Here is a 17,541-nt window from a genome sequence, read left to right on the forward strand (position 1 = left end):
TTGACCCTTAGAGCAAGTTTGAGGAGGAAATTGGTGGGGAGCCAGAGGCCTGGGAGGATGTGGCTGCCACTGAGAGGATGGTGGGAGCAAGGGGCTTCTTCCCCAGGTGTTGTTCTGGGGAGATGTTCCCCAACTGAAGGGTCATCAGTAGAGCAGTGATATATCTGACATCTGGGTTCACTGCAAGACCCTTCAGGATATGTGGATGACTCTGGGTGTTCATGTATGTTCACTTACATATGCATTTGTGAGAGGTGTGAGTAGGGATCCATGTGCACTGGGTGCTCATGTGTCCATGTGTGTACATTAGGTATTCATTTATATGCATTTGTGTGTGAGGTACGTGTTTGTGCATGTGTCCATGTGCCCTGCGTGTGCTCACATACCTGTGTCCATGTGCCCAGTGTGTGCGCACATACCTGCGTCCATATGCCCTGTGTGTGCTCACATGCCAGCATCCACGTGCCCTGTGTGTGCTGACATGCCTGCGTCCATGTGCCCTGTGTGCGCTCACATACCTGCGTCCATATGCCCTGTGTGCGCTCACATGCCAGCGTCCATGTGCCCTGTGTGTGCTGACATGCCTGTGTTCATGTGCCCTGTGTGTGCTGACATGCCAGCATCCATGTGCCCTGTGTGTGCTGACATGCCTGTGTCCATGTGCCCTGTGTGCGCTGACATGCCAGCATCCTTGTGCCCTGTGTGTGCTGACATGCCCATGTCCTCTATTTGCTCACGTGTGTGTATCCATGTGCCCTATGTGCACTCACACGCGTGTATAAATGTGCTCTGTGTACTCACATGCCTGTGTCCATTTACCTTGTGTGTGCTCACATGCCAGTGTCCATGTGTCCTGTGTGTGCTCACATGTCCATGTCCCCTATGTACTCACATGTGTGTATCCATGTGCCCTGTGTGTGCTCACAAGTGTGTATCCATGTGCTCTCTGCTCACATGCCAGTGTCCATGTGCCCTGTGTATGCTCACATGTCCGTGTCCATGTGTCCTGTGTGTGCTCACAAGTGTGTATCCATGTGCTGTGTGTGTGCTCAAAAGCATGTATTCATGTACCTGGTGTGTGCTCACATGCCAGTATCCATGTGCCCTGTGTGTGCTCACAAGCATGTATCCATGTGCCCTGTGTGTGCTCACAAGCATGTATCCATGTGCCCTGTGTGTGCTCACATGCCAGTATCCATGTGCCCTGTGTGTGCTCACATGCCAGTATCCATGTGCCCTGTGTGTGCTCACAAGCATGTATCCATGTGCCCTGTGTGTGCTCACAAGCGTGTATCTGTGTGCTCTGTTGTGCTCACAAGTCTGTACCCATGTGCCCTATGTATGTTCACAAGCATATATCCATGTGCCTTGTGTGTTCACAAGCATGTTTCCATGTGCCCTGTGTGTATTCACAAGCATGTATCCATGTGCTCTGTGTCTGTTCACATGTGTGTATCCATTTGCTCTGTGTGTGCTCACATGCCTCTGTCTGTGTGCCCTGTGTGTGCTCACAAGCGTGTATCCATGTGCTTTGTGTGTGCTTGTATGCATGTTTCTGTGTGCCCTGCGTGTGTGCACTCACATGGGTGTGGTCCCACACATGTATTGCGGGGTAAGAGATAAGGCTAGATTGGTCAAATGTTGATGATAATTCATACTGGATGTGCTTGGGGTCTTATTCCTTTTCTCTCTATGTTTGTATGTGTTTGAAACATTTCCCTCATAAGCCCAAACTGACAAAATCACATTAATAGGGAAGTTTATCTTGGTATTAACCAGGAAAATTCTTTGCGTCAATTTGCTTAGTCTTCCTGGTGACGCAGCCGTAATTGTCTTTAAGATTATTCATCTGCAGCCTGTTTTTGCTGAGCTGCGCAGGAAGTGTTCAAGCCTCTCTGTTTTTCATCCTTGTCATCTCTGTCTGTCACCTCCTGAGAGCCGACAAGCTGTCAAGTCAGTGGTTTGGGGTAGCCAGAAACAAAATTGGATAAATACTAGCTGGTTGTTTGGGGGCCATGGATCCAGAATGCGCTCATGGGGGTCAGGCTCCCTGAGCCCACTTGACGACTGGTGCTGTCTGACCAGGAGGTGAGGACCGCATGGCAGGTGGCTGCAGTAGCTGCCCAGGAGTGACAGCCAGGACTGTACTGAGGCGCTTTCTGGAAAGTGGGTATGACAGTCTTTCTGGTAGGTACTAGAGAGAGATGGAAAGTGAGAGGTTTGGACACAGGCTTGTTGTAACTCTTCTTTAAACAACAGAAATGAACTGATGAGTCTTTATGGCAGAGGAATCAGTAGGTTTCAGAGTTTGGCCCTGTGCCAGCCTCTGCCTGGGAGGGGACTGCGATCCAGAAACTGGCATGTCCGGGGGTGGGGGGTGGGGAAGAAGTAGAGAACAAGGTTCTGTCAAGAGTGTGGGGCCCAAAAGGAGCGTTTTTGTGTGTGTTCTTCTGAGATGTGGTGGCCATTGCCCTGAGATGGCCTCAGACCCAGGTGATGAGGTGGAGATTGTCCTTTGGGGGGCAGGGCTGAGAACTTGCTGCTAAGTGGGTGCCGCTGGGCGTCCACTCCCAGGTCGGATGCAATGGCAGAGGCCTGGGCAGGACCTGCATGTTCAGGGCTCTGCCCGCTCAGGCTGAGTTCTGCAGAGACCAACATGTGCACAGCTGTGTGGGACCTGCTCTGAGGAGCCCTGTCCATCCCAGTGACAGGGAGCAACTGGCTGGGCCTGGCTTCCTGCTGCTCACAGCTGCACCCTCTCGTGTGCTTCTAATCTCCTCCTCATAGGTGTGATCATATCACCTGGGGAATTAACTCTGTGCAGACTTGAAGGCAGGGCTCTGGGCAGGGGCCCGGGTTAACATGACCATGTTGTGGACAGCTATTGCCCCTGCCTGGCTCCCCTTGCCCTGTGGGTGGGATCTCAGGAGTATACCTGATTCTGAGGTGTCCCTGCGTGTAGTACCTGCTCCCCTTGCCCTGTGGTGTGACGCTCAGGTTTCCGTGGAAGGGTCAGTTCTGATGCAAGCTGCCACTGGGCTACAAGGAGGTGTCTGAGATGCCCTCAGCTACCAGGCCACCTCTGCTGCCCTTGCAGGTCACCCCACTGGGCAGGTGGCTTTCTGACTCTTGCTCTGGAAAGTCTACATGGGAGCCACGTCTTTGCTGCTCTAAGAAAAGTATAGACTAGACAGTACACGGGACATTTAAGAGATGGTAGCTTTGAAGTCTCAATACTGCTTAATCCTTGGTGTGAAAACCCCACAGGTCATATTGTGGTTCTGTGTTAGTGAAGTGAAGATGGTGGGGTTGGAGGGCTGGGCTACTGGTGCTGAAAGCGCCGCTGTATGAAGTCACCAGAGGCACCTTCGTGGGGGACCCAACTTGCTCAGTGTAGGGTGTGATTCAGATCGAGCTGTGCCAGCTGCTCTGTGTCTTTTGCTTTATTTTCTGAACCAGATAACTAAACCCACATCACTGATGAGACCAGTAGAAAAGCAGGTGGCCTGGACGCTCCTGTGTCTTGGGGGACAGCCGGACACACAAGTAGAGAGCCTGCCTGGGGGAGCTGTCCGTGGTGTCTGCTCAGGCACGGCCAGGAGCCTGTTTCTGGCTTTGGTTACTTTAAGACGTGATGTGCTCAGGTGGGGCAGGATGACCTGGGCTTGCTCCCCTTTCTAGTGCTTCACCTGTGGCAGGCATTCCTGCCCTATCTTGGTATCAGAGAATGAGGTACAGAATTTTCTTAGCCTTTTCCCTTCTGTAAGTGAGCATGTCTCAGTCTCAGAGCTGGAAGAAGAATTGACTGCATCTTTTTTTTTTTTCCAGTTTTGGCTGGGGCTGGACTTGAACCTGCCACCCCTGGTATATGGGACTGGCGCCCTACTCCTTGAGCCACAGGCGCTGCCCAACAGCATCCTTTTCACGAGCCTGTGTCCAGCCACCACTCAGTGCCATCCACACAGGGTTCTTGTTTGCCCCTCTCCACTTTGCCCCTCTTTACAGAAGAGGAAGCTAAGTCCAGGCAAGCAGACTGCAGAGCCCACACCCTGAGTACTGGTTGCTCTGGAAGAGAGAAGGGCTTGGGGTCAGTGTGCTGCCTGGGGACCTAGGCGGGCAGCATTTCTGCAGCACTGGGGCTGCCCTGGCACTCAACTCTCCTTTCCTGCTCCTCTCCTAGGATGCAGGGAGCCAGCAGATCGGCTTCTTACTTGGAAGCTGTGGCGTCACCGTAGCCTTGACTAGCGATGCTTGCCATAAAGGACTACCCAAGAGCCCAACGGGAGAGATCCCACAGTTTAAAGGTACACCAGTGGTCTCGGGCACAGGTGTTCCCTTGTTGGTGTTTGGGGTTTGGAGGAAAGCAGAGATGTCAGAGACTCCATGGTATTGAAGTGTCCTTTGAACATGTACAGTGTAAGTGGAGAGACGTGGGTACTGTTTGCTGGGTAATGCTTAAGGGGGGTTCTCATTTTTTCCAAGGTTGGCCAAAGCTGCTATGGTTTGTCACTGAGTCAAAGCATCTCTCTAAACCTCCTCGAGATTGGTTCCCTCATATCAAAGATGCCAATAATGACACTGCTTACATCGAGGTAAGTTGCATGCAGTTGCCTTTGGTCTGGGTGTATCTTTGGAGATTAGCATGTGCTGACTAGCATGTGCTAATGATTAGCATGTGCTCATGCTTCAACACTGAGGGGCTCGGGCACCTCACGTAACAGGAAATCCTGGTGATGTTGCCAGGGCTCTGCCCCTCGGTAACGCTGTCCTCTTATCTCTGTCTCCTTCCAGTACAAGACATGTAAGGATGGAAGCGTGCTCGGCGTGACGGTGACGAGGATTGCTCTGCTGACACACTGCCAGGCCCTGACGCAGGCGTGCGGCTACACAGAAGGTGGGACAGCCCCTGTTGCCAGGTCACGCTCCCAGGGCCTGGGTTGGGTGAAGTGTTCCTTTGATCAGGGCACCTGCTGCAGGGACCATGAAACCCCCTTGGTACCAGAAAGTGTTCATGCCCAGGTGCTGATTTACTGGGCCGGGATAACAGGATGTCGCTGCCTGGCGGCTTGGACAGAGCTTGGGATCAGGGTTCCCAGGACTGGTCCCAGTGGGGCCTCTCCATCCATGCTGGGCCCCATGCAGCTTCCCCACTTAAGCACTGGGGACAGAGGCTCCACCTCCTCTGGGCACCCCCCTCCCCCCAAAAGAGCAAGTGAGCATGGGTGACCTTAGTAGTGTCTGGGCAGCATGTGGGCACTCACTGCCCTTGGCTGGCAGGGATGGTGCCCTTGAAGGATTGAGGGGTGCTGTCCAGGACAGGCTCCCTGCTTCACTTCCACATCCCGTAGTTTCAGCATTTGTGTCTAATGCGCTCCTCACACAGTCATCAAAGAGTCTTCCATCCCTGTCCTCAAGGTCCACCTCCCCTTTGTCATCACACACCCAGCTTGGGGATGGCTAACTAACAGGGCGACAGGAGCCAGCCCTGTGGCAGGTGCCAGCCACAAGCTGCTGCCTTTTCTGGGACACATGAGGGAGGTGAAAAGAAATTTTTAATCAGAAAAGACAAGTCAAAGTTAGAAAAGGAGACACAGAGGAGTAAGAGTGTCCCTGGGTATGTGGGGAGCTTGGGCTGGTGGGACCTCGAGTGGGGCTGACACCACCCCCACCCCCACCCCGGCCCATTCTCAGCCATGGGAGCAATGTTTCCCAAGGTCTGTTGCTGCTTCTGCCGTAGGCTGGGTCTTGCTTGCGTCTCACTCTGTGCTGTGGCCATAAGTAAAAGACTCTGGCCCTTCTCTTGTGCAGCGGAGACCATAGTTAATGTGCTGGACTTCAAGAAGGACGTTGGACTCTGGCATGGGATCCTGACAGTGAGTGGCCCTGCCCCACCCTGCCCTGCCCTGCATGTGGCCAAGCTCAGTGAGCATATCAGAGTGTACCTGACTGAGTGTCAGTGTGGTCAAGTCCATCTTTCATTCTCTGAGAGGGAAGTGCCCACCATCAGGGTCGTCCTGTCCTGGCAGCTCACAGGGCACAGAGGAGCGGCTTGGGGGCTGAGCTGACTGTCAGAGTTCGGCTGCTGGAAGAGCCTTCAAGGGTCACATGGAGGTTGAAGTTTTATAGTAATATAGCCATGTCCTGGTGTGGGGTCACTTCCCCATGCCTCTGTCTACCTTGGTGCCTTGGCAGTTTTTTCCTGAGCATTTAGGGATCCACTGGTCCATCACTCTGTGTGGGTAGAGGGCAGATCTGCCCCTGGAATGACAGCCCAACTGTGGCCTGGACATGTGTCTGCCGCCCCTTGGGGACAGTGCTGAGCTGTGGCACTGCTCTGAGGAGCGACCTTGTCACCACGTGGCTGTGCCTGGCACCAGGAAGCCTGGGCCCAGCCGCTGTGTCTGCTTCCCATGTGATGACTCGTGTGTTGTATCTGGCAGTGTGATGCTGACACTCACCCTCCTCCAAGGTGAGACTCCTGAGTCCTCACATGAATGTTAGGAATGAGAACCAAGAGTAGGCTGGTGGCTTCTTGCTGAGGCAGATCTTATGGACTCGCAGGGGTTCCCTGAGTGCTGGGCTGTCCAGAGCACCAGGGTCCACGATGTGGGGTGGCACCTCAAGTGTCACAGCCCTCCCTACCACGCTCAGTGATACTGGAATACATGTGCTGTGTCTGTCGCTTCCAGAGCGTCATGAACATGATGCATGTGATCAGCATCCCGTACTCACTGATGAAGGTGAACCCCCTCTCCTGGATCCAGAAGGTCTGCCAGTACAAAGGTGTGTCCTGTGGTATATGCTGTCCCCCTCCCCCATCACAGTCACCCATTCTCAGTGTGGGAGGGTCTGACATTGCTCTTCTTCTTAGCAAAAGTGGCCTGCGTAAAGTCTCGGGACATGCACTGGGCACTGGTGGCGCACCGAGACCAGCGTGACGTCAACCTGTCCTCACTGCGCATGCTCATCGTGGCGGATGGCGCTAACCCCTGTGAGTGGGGGCCACTGTGCGTAGATGGCCTTGTTTTTCTTTGCACTTTGATTTTTCTCTTTCTGATCTTCATTAGTAAAAAAGTTGTGTTAAGATAAGCAGTCACTCTCACTGTGGCCAGCCAAAAGGCATGACGGCCTGACTGTCAAGCACAGGGCGGCAGCTGGCACACAGCCTGGGGGTGGCTCTTCTGACCCCATGTCCTCAGCTGTAAATTGAGCCTAAATCATAAAGTTTGACAAGGACTGCATGATGTCACTCTGGGTGTAGTGATGCTTTGGTGTGTGATGAGTGCTCAGGAAACACCACTGTTGATCAGTGAATCATCAGTTTTAATGGGATTTCATTATCACATCCTATCACAAAAAATGCTCAGAGTAAATTAGCCATTCTGCAGAATACTGTTAACACACCTGGAGTCAGCTAAAACAAAGACCACACCGGCTTGTTTTTGTGAGAAGAATATGCAAAGTCGGAAACAGTGAATTGAAGGAAAGAATGTTTCTGACCACATTTACAAAGTGGTGTGTATACTTGCAAACTGAGGAAGCATAAACTTTACTGAATGCCTGATACGTAAAAGTAGACTTGTAAACAGATATGTTTTATAAGGATTTCTTTTGTTCACAATTTATGGGATTATTTTATAATTTAATAAACTCTTTTTGGAGACAGAGTCTCACTCTTTCTCCCTCGGTAGAATGCCATGGTGTTACAGATCTCAAACTCTTGGGCTTAAGTGATTCTCTTGCCTCAGCTTCCCAGTAGCTGGGACTATAAGCGGTTGCCACAATGCCCAGCTTTTTTTTTTTTTTTTTTGTAGTTGTTATTGCTGTTTAGTAGGCCCAGGCCAGGTTTGAACCTGCCAGCCCCAGTATATATGGCCAGTGCCCTAACCACTGAGCTACAGGCACTGAGCCTAATAAACATTGTTTTTTTAATCAGTAACTGTACAGAACAGTATGTCTTGCATAAAGGAAGGTAGATCTCTGGGTTCAGAAATAGTTTAGCTGCTGTGTTCCTAGTACTTACACCTCAATCTTGTTATCCACGTTAATAGAGGGAGCGTTTTCCTCATTTGATTACGGTTAAAGTTACCCATCTCTCAAGCCTCCTGTACTGAGCATGTCTCAGGGAAGTTATTAAAAGTAGCTTACAGTCAGCTCAGCACCTGTGGCTTAGCAGCTAGAGCCACATACACCGGAGCTGGTGGATTTGAATCCAGCCTGGACCTGACCTGCCAAACAATAATGACAACTACAACCATTGTGGTGGGTGCCTGTAGTCCCAGCTACTTGGGAGGCTGAGGCAAGAGAATCACTTAAGCCCAAGAGTTGGAGGTTGCTGTGAGCTGTGACGCCACAGTACTCTACTGAGGGTGACATAGTGAGACTCTGTCTCAAAAAAAAAAAAAGTAGCTTACAGTCAACAAAAATATCTAATGTCTAGAAATTATATTATTTATATTCTTTTTTTTTCATTCTCAACTTGTTTAATATGTAAAAGGATAATAAAAATGGCAGTCAGAGTTTCAGTTTTTAATACATTCTTAGAATGTTGGCCATCCAAAGAGCATTATTTCAAATAGCTGAAGAAAATTACCCAACTTTTTGACTCAAAAGTTGGCTTCATTTTTTTTTTTTTTTAAAGATCTAATTCCATGGGATTATGGTAGCTAATTTATCACAAGAATTAAATGTAAAAATGTAGAGGTACTGAGCTACCAGCAGAAGTAAACACTATTGTGATAGTGACAGCTGGAGTTAACAGACTTAAGAGGCAACCGGTCATAAAATTACCTTTCCCTTGTAACAAAGTGTTAATACGTTAACGTAAATTAATTATACATTCATCATAGTGTTTTAAAACAGTCAAGCCTAAATAAATTCTTCGTACCATCAAAAAAATACATACTAAAAACCTGCTTCACCACAAAGTTTTTCATTTGAGAGCTCTTGGGCTGGGTCATACACATTTACAGGGATTTTCTGCTCCTCAAGCTTAATATAAGTCTGACAATTGTTTTTTATAAATATAAGACTAAATTTAAAACCTCATCAAATTAGGATTCTGGTGTTAAATCAAGGAATGAGACACCAGAATAACTAAAGCCAGTGGTTGTCAAACTTGAGACTGCATCCTATCAACTGTGGGGGGCTTGTAAAAACAATTCTCTGGTTTCCAACCCTAGAATTTCTGACTCCAGAGACTGGGTAGGCCTGAGTGTCTAACCTTCTAACAAGTTCCTGGGGGGATACTGATGCAGGGCCAGGAAACCCACTTTGAGAATGACTGGCCAATGACTGTAAAAACTTAGCACCATCTCCATTATATTCAGTGGTAGACAGGATTAGCTTTCTGTCAATCATATTTGTCCTGCAGGGGATGATAGGGAGGGGGCCCTCATGAGTAATACCACTGCTCAGTACTTTGTACCGTTAAGAGTTCTAGACTCAGTTAATAGGGAGTGCTTCTGCCAGCATGTGATGTATTTTATAACTAAGCCATATATAATATATTTGAACTGTTTTATTTAATGCTGAAAATTTACTCTAGGGGAGAGAAGGATATAAAAAGAAAGGAAAAGGCACAGTATTGTGCCTTTCCAAGTTGTCCTTGGAAATGATGAGGTTTTTTTTTTTTCTTTCAAATAACTTCACTTTAATGTAACTTCAAGCCCAAACACTGTGGGAGGTAAACAGTCTCTTGGCACCTATGGGGGCAAGAGAGGCAAGACAGGCTCCTGGGAGAATGGGGTGCTGGGGACCCTGTCACTCCACAGACTCTCCTTAAAGCAGGGTCTTAGACAGGAGAACCCTGAGTTCTGTAGGTTTGAGGATACTATATGGGTCACTATGAAAGTTTTGAGACATACTATTTTTTGGTCCATTATTTCACTTTCAAGAAATATGATGGACAGAGTCCTTTCTCAGTCATTTGCTCAGCTTTTGCTGTTGCTTGGAGGGCTTCCCTTGTTGCCATCCACATGGATTTTACATTGCTTGATTTTTGTGTATCTCAATGCTTTTATAATGACCCACATTTCTTTTGTTGTATGTATGTATGTAACATAAACAAGAAATTGCCCTAAAGGAAGTGTTTTCCACCCTGCCAAGCTCCTTGTGCATAAGCCTTAACTTGAGAGCTGTTTGGTGTCTTGGTGGTGGGGGGTGTTGGGTCAACCACAAAGCTTCAGGCCTCTGACTGTGTCCCTCTTTCACTCCAGGGTCAATTTCTTCTTGCGATGCGTTTCTCAATGTCTTCCAAAGTAAAGGCCTTCGACAGGAGGTCATCTGCCCTTGTGCCAGCTCACCAGAGGCCCTCACTGTGGCCATCCGGAGGTATGGAGTTGCATCATTCATGCGGGCAGCACCCAGGGCAGCCCAAGGAAGCAGTAGATGGGGACCTGAAAATCATGGCAGCTGAGCTTAGTGTGAGAATTAAAAAACTGGACCTGAGCTTTCAGGATGAGTTTGCTCCTCTCTTATATGCCAGGGAGTGGGCTCTAGTGCCTAGTCCAGATTTAGTCCCTAGAAAAGCATTTCTCACTCTCTGCAGCTTTGTTTTAAGACCTGAGTAAGTGGAACTGTGCCCAGAGGTTTCTGGACCAGTAGCCTCTCCCCCTCACAGGTCACTCAGATGACCATTTGCATGCATTCATCTCAGGTCTAATTTGGGATGTTGGATGAAATGAGGTTTTTGCACCCCTTGGACATGCAGTGTGTTTGGTCTGTCCTTTCCACCTCTGGAATACTGCACTTTAGAAAAACCTCTGGTTTCTGAGCTTTTGAATGACAGGTGGCATATCAGATGGCCCTCGGGTCTGTGACATGTCCATCCCCTAGACCTGAGGTCTCCTGGGTGCCTGGTCCACAGAAGCACAGAGTGTGAAAGGGAAGTGGCACTGGGAATCTCTCCCAGGTGAGACAAGATGTGCTGAGCGCCGTCAGCACTCCAGAGACAGGTGCGGGCAGACCTGCGTGGGCATCACCATCCTTACCCAGGGCTGCGTCAGTTGGAGCTCCAGCTCTCAGGCATCTGCATTGTCTCAGCACTTGATGTCTGTAATATGACTTATATTTCTGTCACTAGTTGAGGTTTATCTACTGTAGCATATGAAATAAAATGTGCTCAATCATAAGAATGGACAATGTCGAATACTCAGTGTACAAAGTCATGAGTTCTGCTCTATCTATGTTATTGAATTATTAAGGTTTCCAAAAATATTCACAGAAGAATTCCCTTCACTAAGAAACCTGGTGCTTGGGGCGGCGCCTGTGGCTCAGTGGGTAGGGTGCCAGCCCCATGTACTGAGGGTGCTGGGTTCAAGCCTGGCCCCAGCCAAACTGTAACAAAAAAAATAGCCAGGTGTTGTGGTCTGTAGTCCCAGCTACTCGGAAGGCTGAGGCAAGAAAATCGCCTAAGCCCAAGAGCTGGAGGTTGCTATGAGCATCATAGCACTCTATTGAGGATGATAAAGTGTGACTCTGTCTCTACAAAACAAACAAAAAGAAACCTGGTGCTTTCAGGCATTTGCAATGTAATATCAACTGAGCAGGCTGAGAAACTGAGAATCTTTAAGGCATCAGAAGCCACTTATAATTTTGGTTAAATCAGAAAAGTCTGAATGTGCTTTAAATTGATCCATGATGGAGCCGTTCCAGAATCAGATCTTCATTTTTTAAAAAAGGATGTATAGTTGCCCCTCAGGAGCAGGGTAAAGGTGAAGGTGCATCTGCTGTGGGCAGCCCATCATAACGCCCATGAATCAGGGGTGTTAGACAGCTCCTGTTTTCATTTTCAAGAGCATTTCATGAAAAACGTGTGTGGCGGCTCGGCGCCTGTGACTCAAGTGGCTAAGGCACCAGCCACATACACCTAAGGTGGCAGGTTCGAATCCAGCCCGGGCCCGCCAAACAACGATTGCTGCAACCAAAAAATAGCCGGGTGTTGTGGTGGGCGCCTATGGTCCCAGCTACTTGGGAGGCTGAGGCAGGAGACTCGCTTGAGCCCAGGAGTTGGAGGTTGCTGTGAGCTGTGATGCCACAGCACTCTACCCAGGGGGGACAGCTTGAGGCTCTGTCTCAAAAAAAAAAAAAAAAAAGAAGAACGTATGTGGCTTGGACCTGGGACCTGGTTGGAGACTGCAGAGTGGCACAAACTGTGCCCTCAAACAGGGCCTCTGTGTTCACATCTTGCGTTTCCCTCCCCGGAGAGGGTTGTTCCCTGCTCTCTGACATGGGATGGTGGGCGGAGCCTGTTGTGAGCACTCTGGGCCTTTTGTTTCCCTCCTTTCTGTTTTCTAGCATGTTTCTGATTTCATGTTACTTTTTATTCATTTCAGCAAATTTTGTTTGGCAGACATTGTTCTTAACACACTGTTCTTCCGAGCACTTGCAGGCTCCCATAGACTTTCTCAGCCTTCATGACACTCCCCAGTGTTTTCATGATCTAAAGGAAGGTGTTTTAACCCTCACCCAGCCCAGAATATACCCATGGGACACACGCATGACTGAGATTTGCTTAGCCTGTTCTCTGCAGGGCCTGTGGCATACTCCTTGGTCTGAGTGTGTAAGGCTGGGTCCTGTGTGTCTCCAATCCACTCTTGTGATGGTTAGTGGCAGTACAACCTTATCTGCTCTTGCACAAGATGAAGGAACAGAAAAGTAGACAGGAGGCTGAGGTGGGAGGATTGCTTAAGCCCAGGAACTTGAGATCAGCTTGGACAAGGAAGCAAGACCCTATCTACAAAAAAAAAAAAAAAATTAGCCTGGCTTGGTGATGGCACCTGTAGTCTCCAGTACTCTGGAGGCTGGGGTGGTAGGATCGCTTGAGGCTTGAGTGCAGAGTCTGAGGTTTCTGTGAGCTGTGATAACACCACAGTGTTCTAGCCTAGGTGACTGAGCTGTCTCAAGGAAAAAAGTCCATATGTATATATTATATATATGAAAAAGTAGACTGATTTTATTTCTAAGCTATTCTTACTGCTTCTTATTGACTTCATGGTTTTAGCCAGATAATGCTAATTTTTGGAAAATATCCTGTTAATATATTTGAAGGTGCAGGTTCCTAATAGCGCTCACAAATACTTTGATTTACCTCACTTGTTTACCTTCCTTCTCGGACTTCAGAATCTTAAATGCCTGTAAGCAAAACTAAGATGAAGGAGGGCACTTTTGAAATTGAGGCTCAAATCCCCCTCAGAGACAACTAAAGGAAGCAGCAAGGAGCAGGTAATGGTCAAACTGCCCAGTATAGGAGGCGCTCTGTGATGTAACCACCTGGGCCGTGACCAGCTGGCCAACACGGAGGTGGTCACTACTGTGCTGACCTGCACATGGGGTGTGCAACCTGTATGGCTTGGCCAGTGGAGTGAGGAGGTCAGATGTAGGTTCCATTTTAGTTTCTACACACCAGCACCCCAAGCAGGTTGACTGGTGGCTTCAGGCACAGGAGGCATCTCTGTGCCGAGCTACAGTGCCAGCCAGCCCAGCACCCTGAGGCCTCTGCGGTTCTGCAAACTCTCATGGGGCCACCTCTCCAGCATGCAGGGCCAGGACATATTTTGTTTTTTGACGTGACTTAAAATCACACTGGGCTTCCTCGGGACCCTTGATGGGAGTCAGGCCTCAGTGCAAGGCCCTCAGTCAGCAGGTGACACTAGGTGCCCAGGGTTTGTCCAACACTTTTTAGACTTAAAAATGCTTTAAGTCTTTCATTTTGGTTTTCACGGGCACTTCAATCAAGGAAGAGGCAGGTGATTGGACTCATGTGACTTTGTTTAAGACAGATTGATCCCTCCTTAGAGATGAGGGTGCTGACACCATGTCCCCAAATGCCTGTGCCCCTCTTGCCGAGAGGCTGAAGTGACCCAGGGCCACAGAGCTGTGTGCTGGCACCTCCCTCAGCCCTTCCCCACTTGCCAAGTTTCACAAAAACAGGGTCTGGGCCACGGACACGTGAAGAATAGTCTCTTGGATCTTGACACTGTGTCGAGGACTGGGCTGTTCTTCACCTGGGTGGGAAACATGGGGCAGAGGATGTGATTTCTACTTTAAGTGCCATCATCTGCTCATATCTCATTGTTATCAGGGGAGCAGTGTATAAATATTATAAATGGATAAATACTCGTACTATTCAAGCCTATTTAGCACCTTCTGCCCCTCCTGATCCTCTGTCTCCCAGCGGCCCAGCTGGGGACTCAGAACCTGTGCCCCTTCCTTGGCCTTGTATCCTACAACCAAGCCTCCAGGCAAGTCTGAATCCAGGCCTGATCCCTCCTGATGGCCACTTGGTCCCCCAAGCCCCTCCCCCCTCCCCCCACACCCCCTCCCACTCTCCACCCCCAACTTTCTGCTCTCTACTCTCCACTCCCTGACCTCCTAATCTGGCCAGAGCTTCTGTGACCCTCCTCTGGGGACAGGTCTGCCAAGGCCTCTCCTGCCCACCTCCTGGCCTCCAGCCCTTCAGCCCTTTCTCCTGTACAAGTCCAAGGCCAGTCTCTTTGCTCTGCCTGGATGTCCCCCCCAAAGCCTGGCAGCAACCCCCAGCCAGAGAGGCCTACCCTACCCACATTTTGCTGGCTTTCATGTGCTGTGGGATTTACTGATATATTTATCTTTTATTGTCATCTCTGCCTGGTAAATAGTTGGTGCCTAACATGCAGTATTTTTTTTGTTTGTTTTTTGAGACAAGGCCTTGCTCTCTTGCCTGGGCAGGAGTGTAGTGGTGTCATCATAGCTTGCTGCAGCCTCCAATTCCCAGCCTCAAGTGAGCCTCTCTCCTTGGCCTCCCAAAGTGCTAGGATTATTGATGAGAGCCACCATACGTGGGGCACTATGGTTTTTGAATGGACAAAAATAAAATGTAAGAAAGTCTCTCCAGTTTGCTTACCTCTGACAATCCTGTTTCATTCAGCAGAAGTAAAGGCTTCTAAGGGCCACGCCCATTCCTGTGCATGTGTGTGGTGATCTGCAAAGCTCACCTGTCACACAGGTGGAGCTGGGTGTGGTTTGGCTTTTTGTTTTCATTTCACTTGACAATGTGGGGCCACTGACAACCTGGTCTGTTGAAAACTGCTGTGTGTTTGTCATCAGCTATCAACAGCCCCCCAGGGTGGCCCAGAGAAAGGGGCACCCTGGGCTGAGTGTTCACAGTCAGGCTCCGTGCCTGGAGGGCTCTGGGCAGGGAACAGCTGCAGCAAACCTTCCAGCAGCCTTCCCAGTGCAACAGCTGGGCTTTCAGTCATTAGGGCTGTGGACCGGGAGGTGTTGAGAGGAGCCCACACACTGGGCAGGGCCCCAGCCAGAGCCTCACCTGTGACAGGGATTCTCCTCAAAGCCACCACGTTGACAACCTCATACCAGTTTTCTAATTGGCCTCATTCAGATTCGAGAAGAAATCAAAGGATAGGAAGGTCCAATTTTAGTGTTCTAGGTTGAATAGGAATGACAATGTCATGAGCATCGTAAGTGGCCCTTGGGTGGAGGTTGCTGTCAGGTCACTGTCCTCTTGCCCTGACATGCTCTTCTGTTGTGTCGAGACAGTTGCTGTCCTTTCTGTAATTTCATGCAGAGGATGCACATTTGCACTGTTAATGCCAGTTTACGGGAGGACAGTGGCTTCAGTCAGCTCCTGCACTTGGACTCTAACTTGGGCAACAGCTTATTTCAGTGGTGAATGTTTTCAGGGGAGAGACCAATGCTGGGCTGTAGCAGTCTTCTCTCACTGTCCTTATATTTAAATCATTTTCAAACAAATTTGAAGATGGCACTCGTGCTTCAATTTTTATGAATGGGTCCCATCTGGGTTATTTCTGTAACCCACAGGGGAAGGGAATTCCTCACATGCTGGGATTTCTTGTGAATTATTGTGTCCACAGAAAGGTTGGGACAGATATTCTTTTTTTTTTAAGAGACATTGTCTCACTTTGGCGTCCTCAGTAGAGTGCTGTGGCATCACAGCGCATAGCAACCTCCAGCTCTTGGATTTAGGCAATTCTCTTGCCTCAGTCTCTGGAGTAGCTGGGACTACAGGTACCTGCCACAAAGCCCAGCTAAGGACAGATATTCTTTGTTAGAAAGATATATTTGTGTAAATGTGATATATTTGTCTAAAGACCTGAAGAGAATTTTGCAAGTGCCAGAGGTCAGAAACCAGGTTACTATGTAAAAAATAGCTTTGAGAAGTCCTATGTAGCCCTTCTGAATGGGGCCTGAGAGGCCTCAGTTTGGCCTGATAAACTTTCCTACATGTCACTTCAAGGTCCAGTGTTGCAGGCAGCATCACAAGTCCCACGTTTTGTTGATTATAACTTTCAGAGAGGATAGCATTGCCTGATTCTTCTGCCGAGGGCCCAGGTCACTCTTCACCCCAGCAGTTCTGGGACAAGGTTTCCTCAGTGCTGTGGTTAGGGTTTCCCAGGAATGCTCACTGTGCCCTGGTGTGAGGAAGAGATCGGATGTCCAGTGAGCAGTGTGGTGCCACCAATTGCTGGCAAAGAGTTTAGTCCACTTTGCAGAAAGTGGTGCTCATTTATCATCTCTGGTAATCAGATGGGTTTGTTCACTGTTTATAGACCCACTACAAAGAGCCACTTTGTGGTTCTTTCCTGAGGAATGTCTGCCTTGGCAAGTGGGGGCAGCTGTGGGACAGCAGTGCCCCAACCCCAACGTGTCTCATGCAGAAGAGTATGGGTTGGAAGGTTTGGGGCTCATAGGATGGATGAAACCTCCAGCATTCCCCTTGCTAAGTAGGCAGGGGACAGAGGAGCTTCTGAGAGCCTCTAGTGGACCCTACTGGGGGTTGGAGTGGGGATTGCTGGCACCTCTGCAGGATGTGCCCTTCAGTTATGCTGCCCAGTGGGAGGCAGGCCAGAGCCACTAGGAATAGGCCATTCTCCAAAACAGTGACCAATATTTATTGCAGAGTATTTGAGTTTTTTTAAGAATATGAGGAATTTTTTTTAAGTGCATGACAAAAATTAAGAAAATGAAGGAACAAAGTCAGGAGAAGAGTCTACCTTCCTTGTGCATCTTCAGACATGTGTGTCCTCATATGTGTGCCTGCATGTATGTGTCCTCACGTCTTCACGTGTGTCTGCATATGTCTATCCTCATGCGTGTCTTCATGTATCTGTCCTCACGCACATCTGCATGTATCTGTCTTCATGTCTGTCCTCATGCGTGTGTCTTCATGTGACTTCATGTGTCCTCGTGTGTGTCTACATATATCTGTCTTCATGTGTATCCTCATGCATGTGTCTTCATTTGTTTTCATGTGTGCCCTCATGTGTCTGCATGTATCTGTCTTCATATGTCCTCATGTGTGTTTGCATGTATCTGTCTTAATGTGTCCTTGTATGTGTCTGCATATATCTGTCTTCATGTGTCTTCATGTGTCCTCGTGTATGTCTGCATGTATCTGTCTTCATATGTCCTCATGTGTGTCTGCATGTATCTGTCTTCATGTGTCCTCGTGTATGTCTGCATGTATCTGTCTTCATGTGTCCTTGTGTGTGTCTGCATATATCTGTCTTCATGTGTCCTCGT

General features: G+C 49.0%; 1 protein-coding gene across 2 annotated transcripts in view; it reads left to right on the top strand.

Moving 5' to 3' along the window:
• Nucleotides 1-17,541, top strand: part of DIP2C (disco interacting protein 2 homolog C) — a 132,708-nt gene that overhangs the window by 38,944 nt on the left and 76,223 nt on the right. For both annotated transcript variants that reach the window (XM_023511377.1, XM_012803352.2), the window contains 7 exons: nt 4,181-4,304; nt 4,483-4,592; nt 4,792-4,894; nt 5,809-5,873; nt 6,690-6,783; nt 6,872-6,991; nt 10,218-10,332. In XM_023511377.1, coding sequence (XP_023367145.1) covers nt 4,181-4,304; nt 4,483-4,592; nt 4,792-4,894; nt 5,809-5,873; nt 6,690-6,783; nt 6,872-6,991; nt 10,218-10,332 — 731 coding nt within the window. The remainder of the gene's footprint in view (nt 1-4,180; nt 4,305-4,482; nt 4,593-4,791; nt 4,895-5,808; nt 5,874-6,689; nt 6,784-6,871; nt 6,992-10,217; nt 10,333-17,541) is intronic.

The sequence above is a fragment of the Otolemur garnettii genome, unplaced genomic scaffold, assembly GCF_000181295.1.
Source record: "Otolemur garnettii isolate 467f Iridium unplaced genomic scaffold, OtoGar3 scaffold00019, whole genome shotgun sequence".
Classification (NCBI taxonomy): domain Eukaryota; kingdom Metazoa; phylum Chordata; class Mammalia; order Primates; family Galagidae; genus Otolemur; species Otolemur garnettii.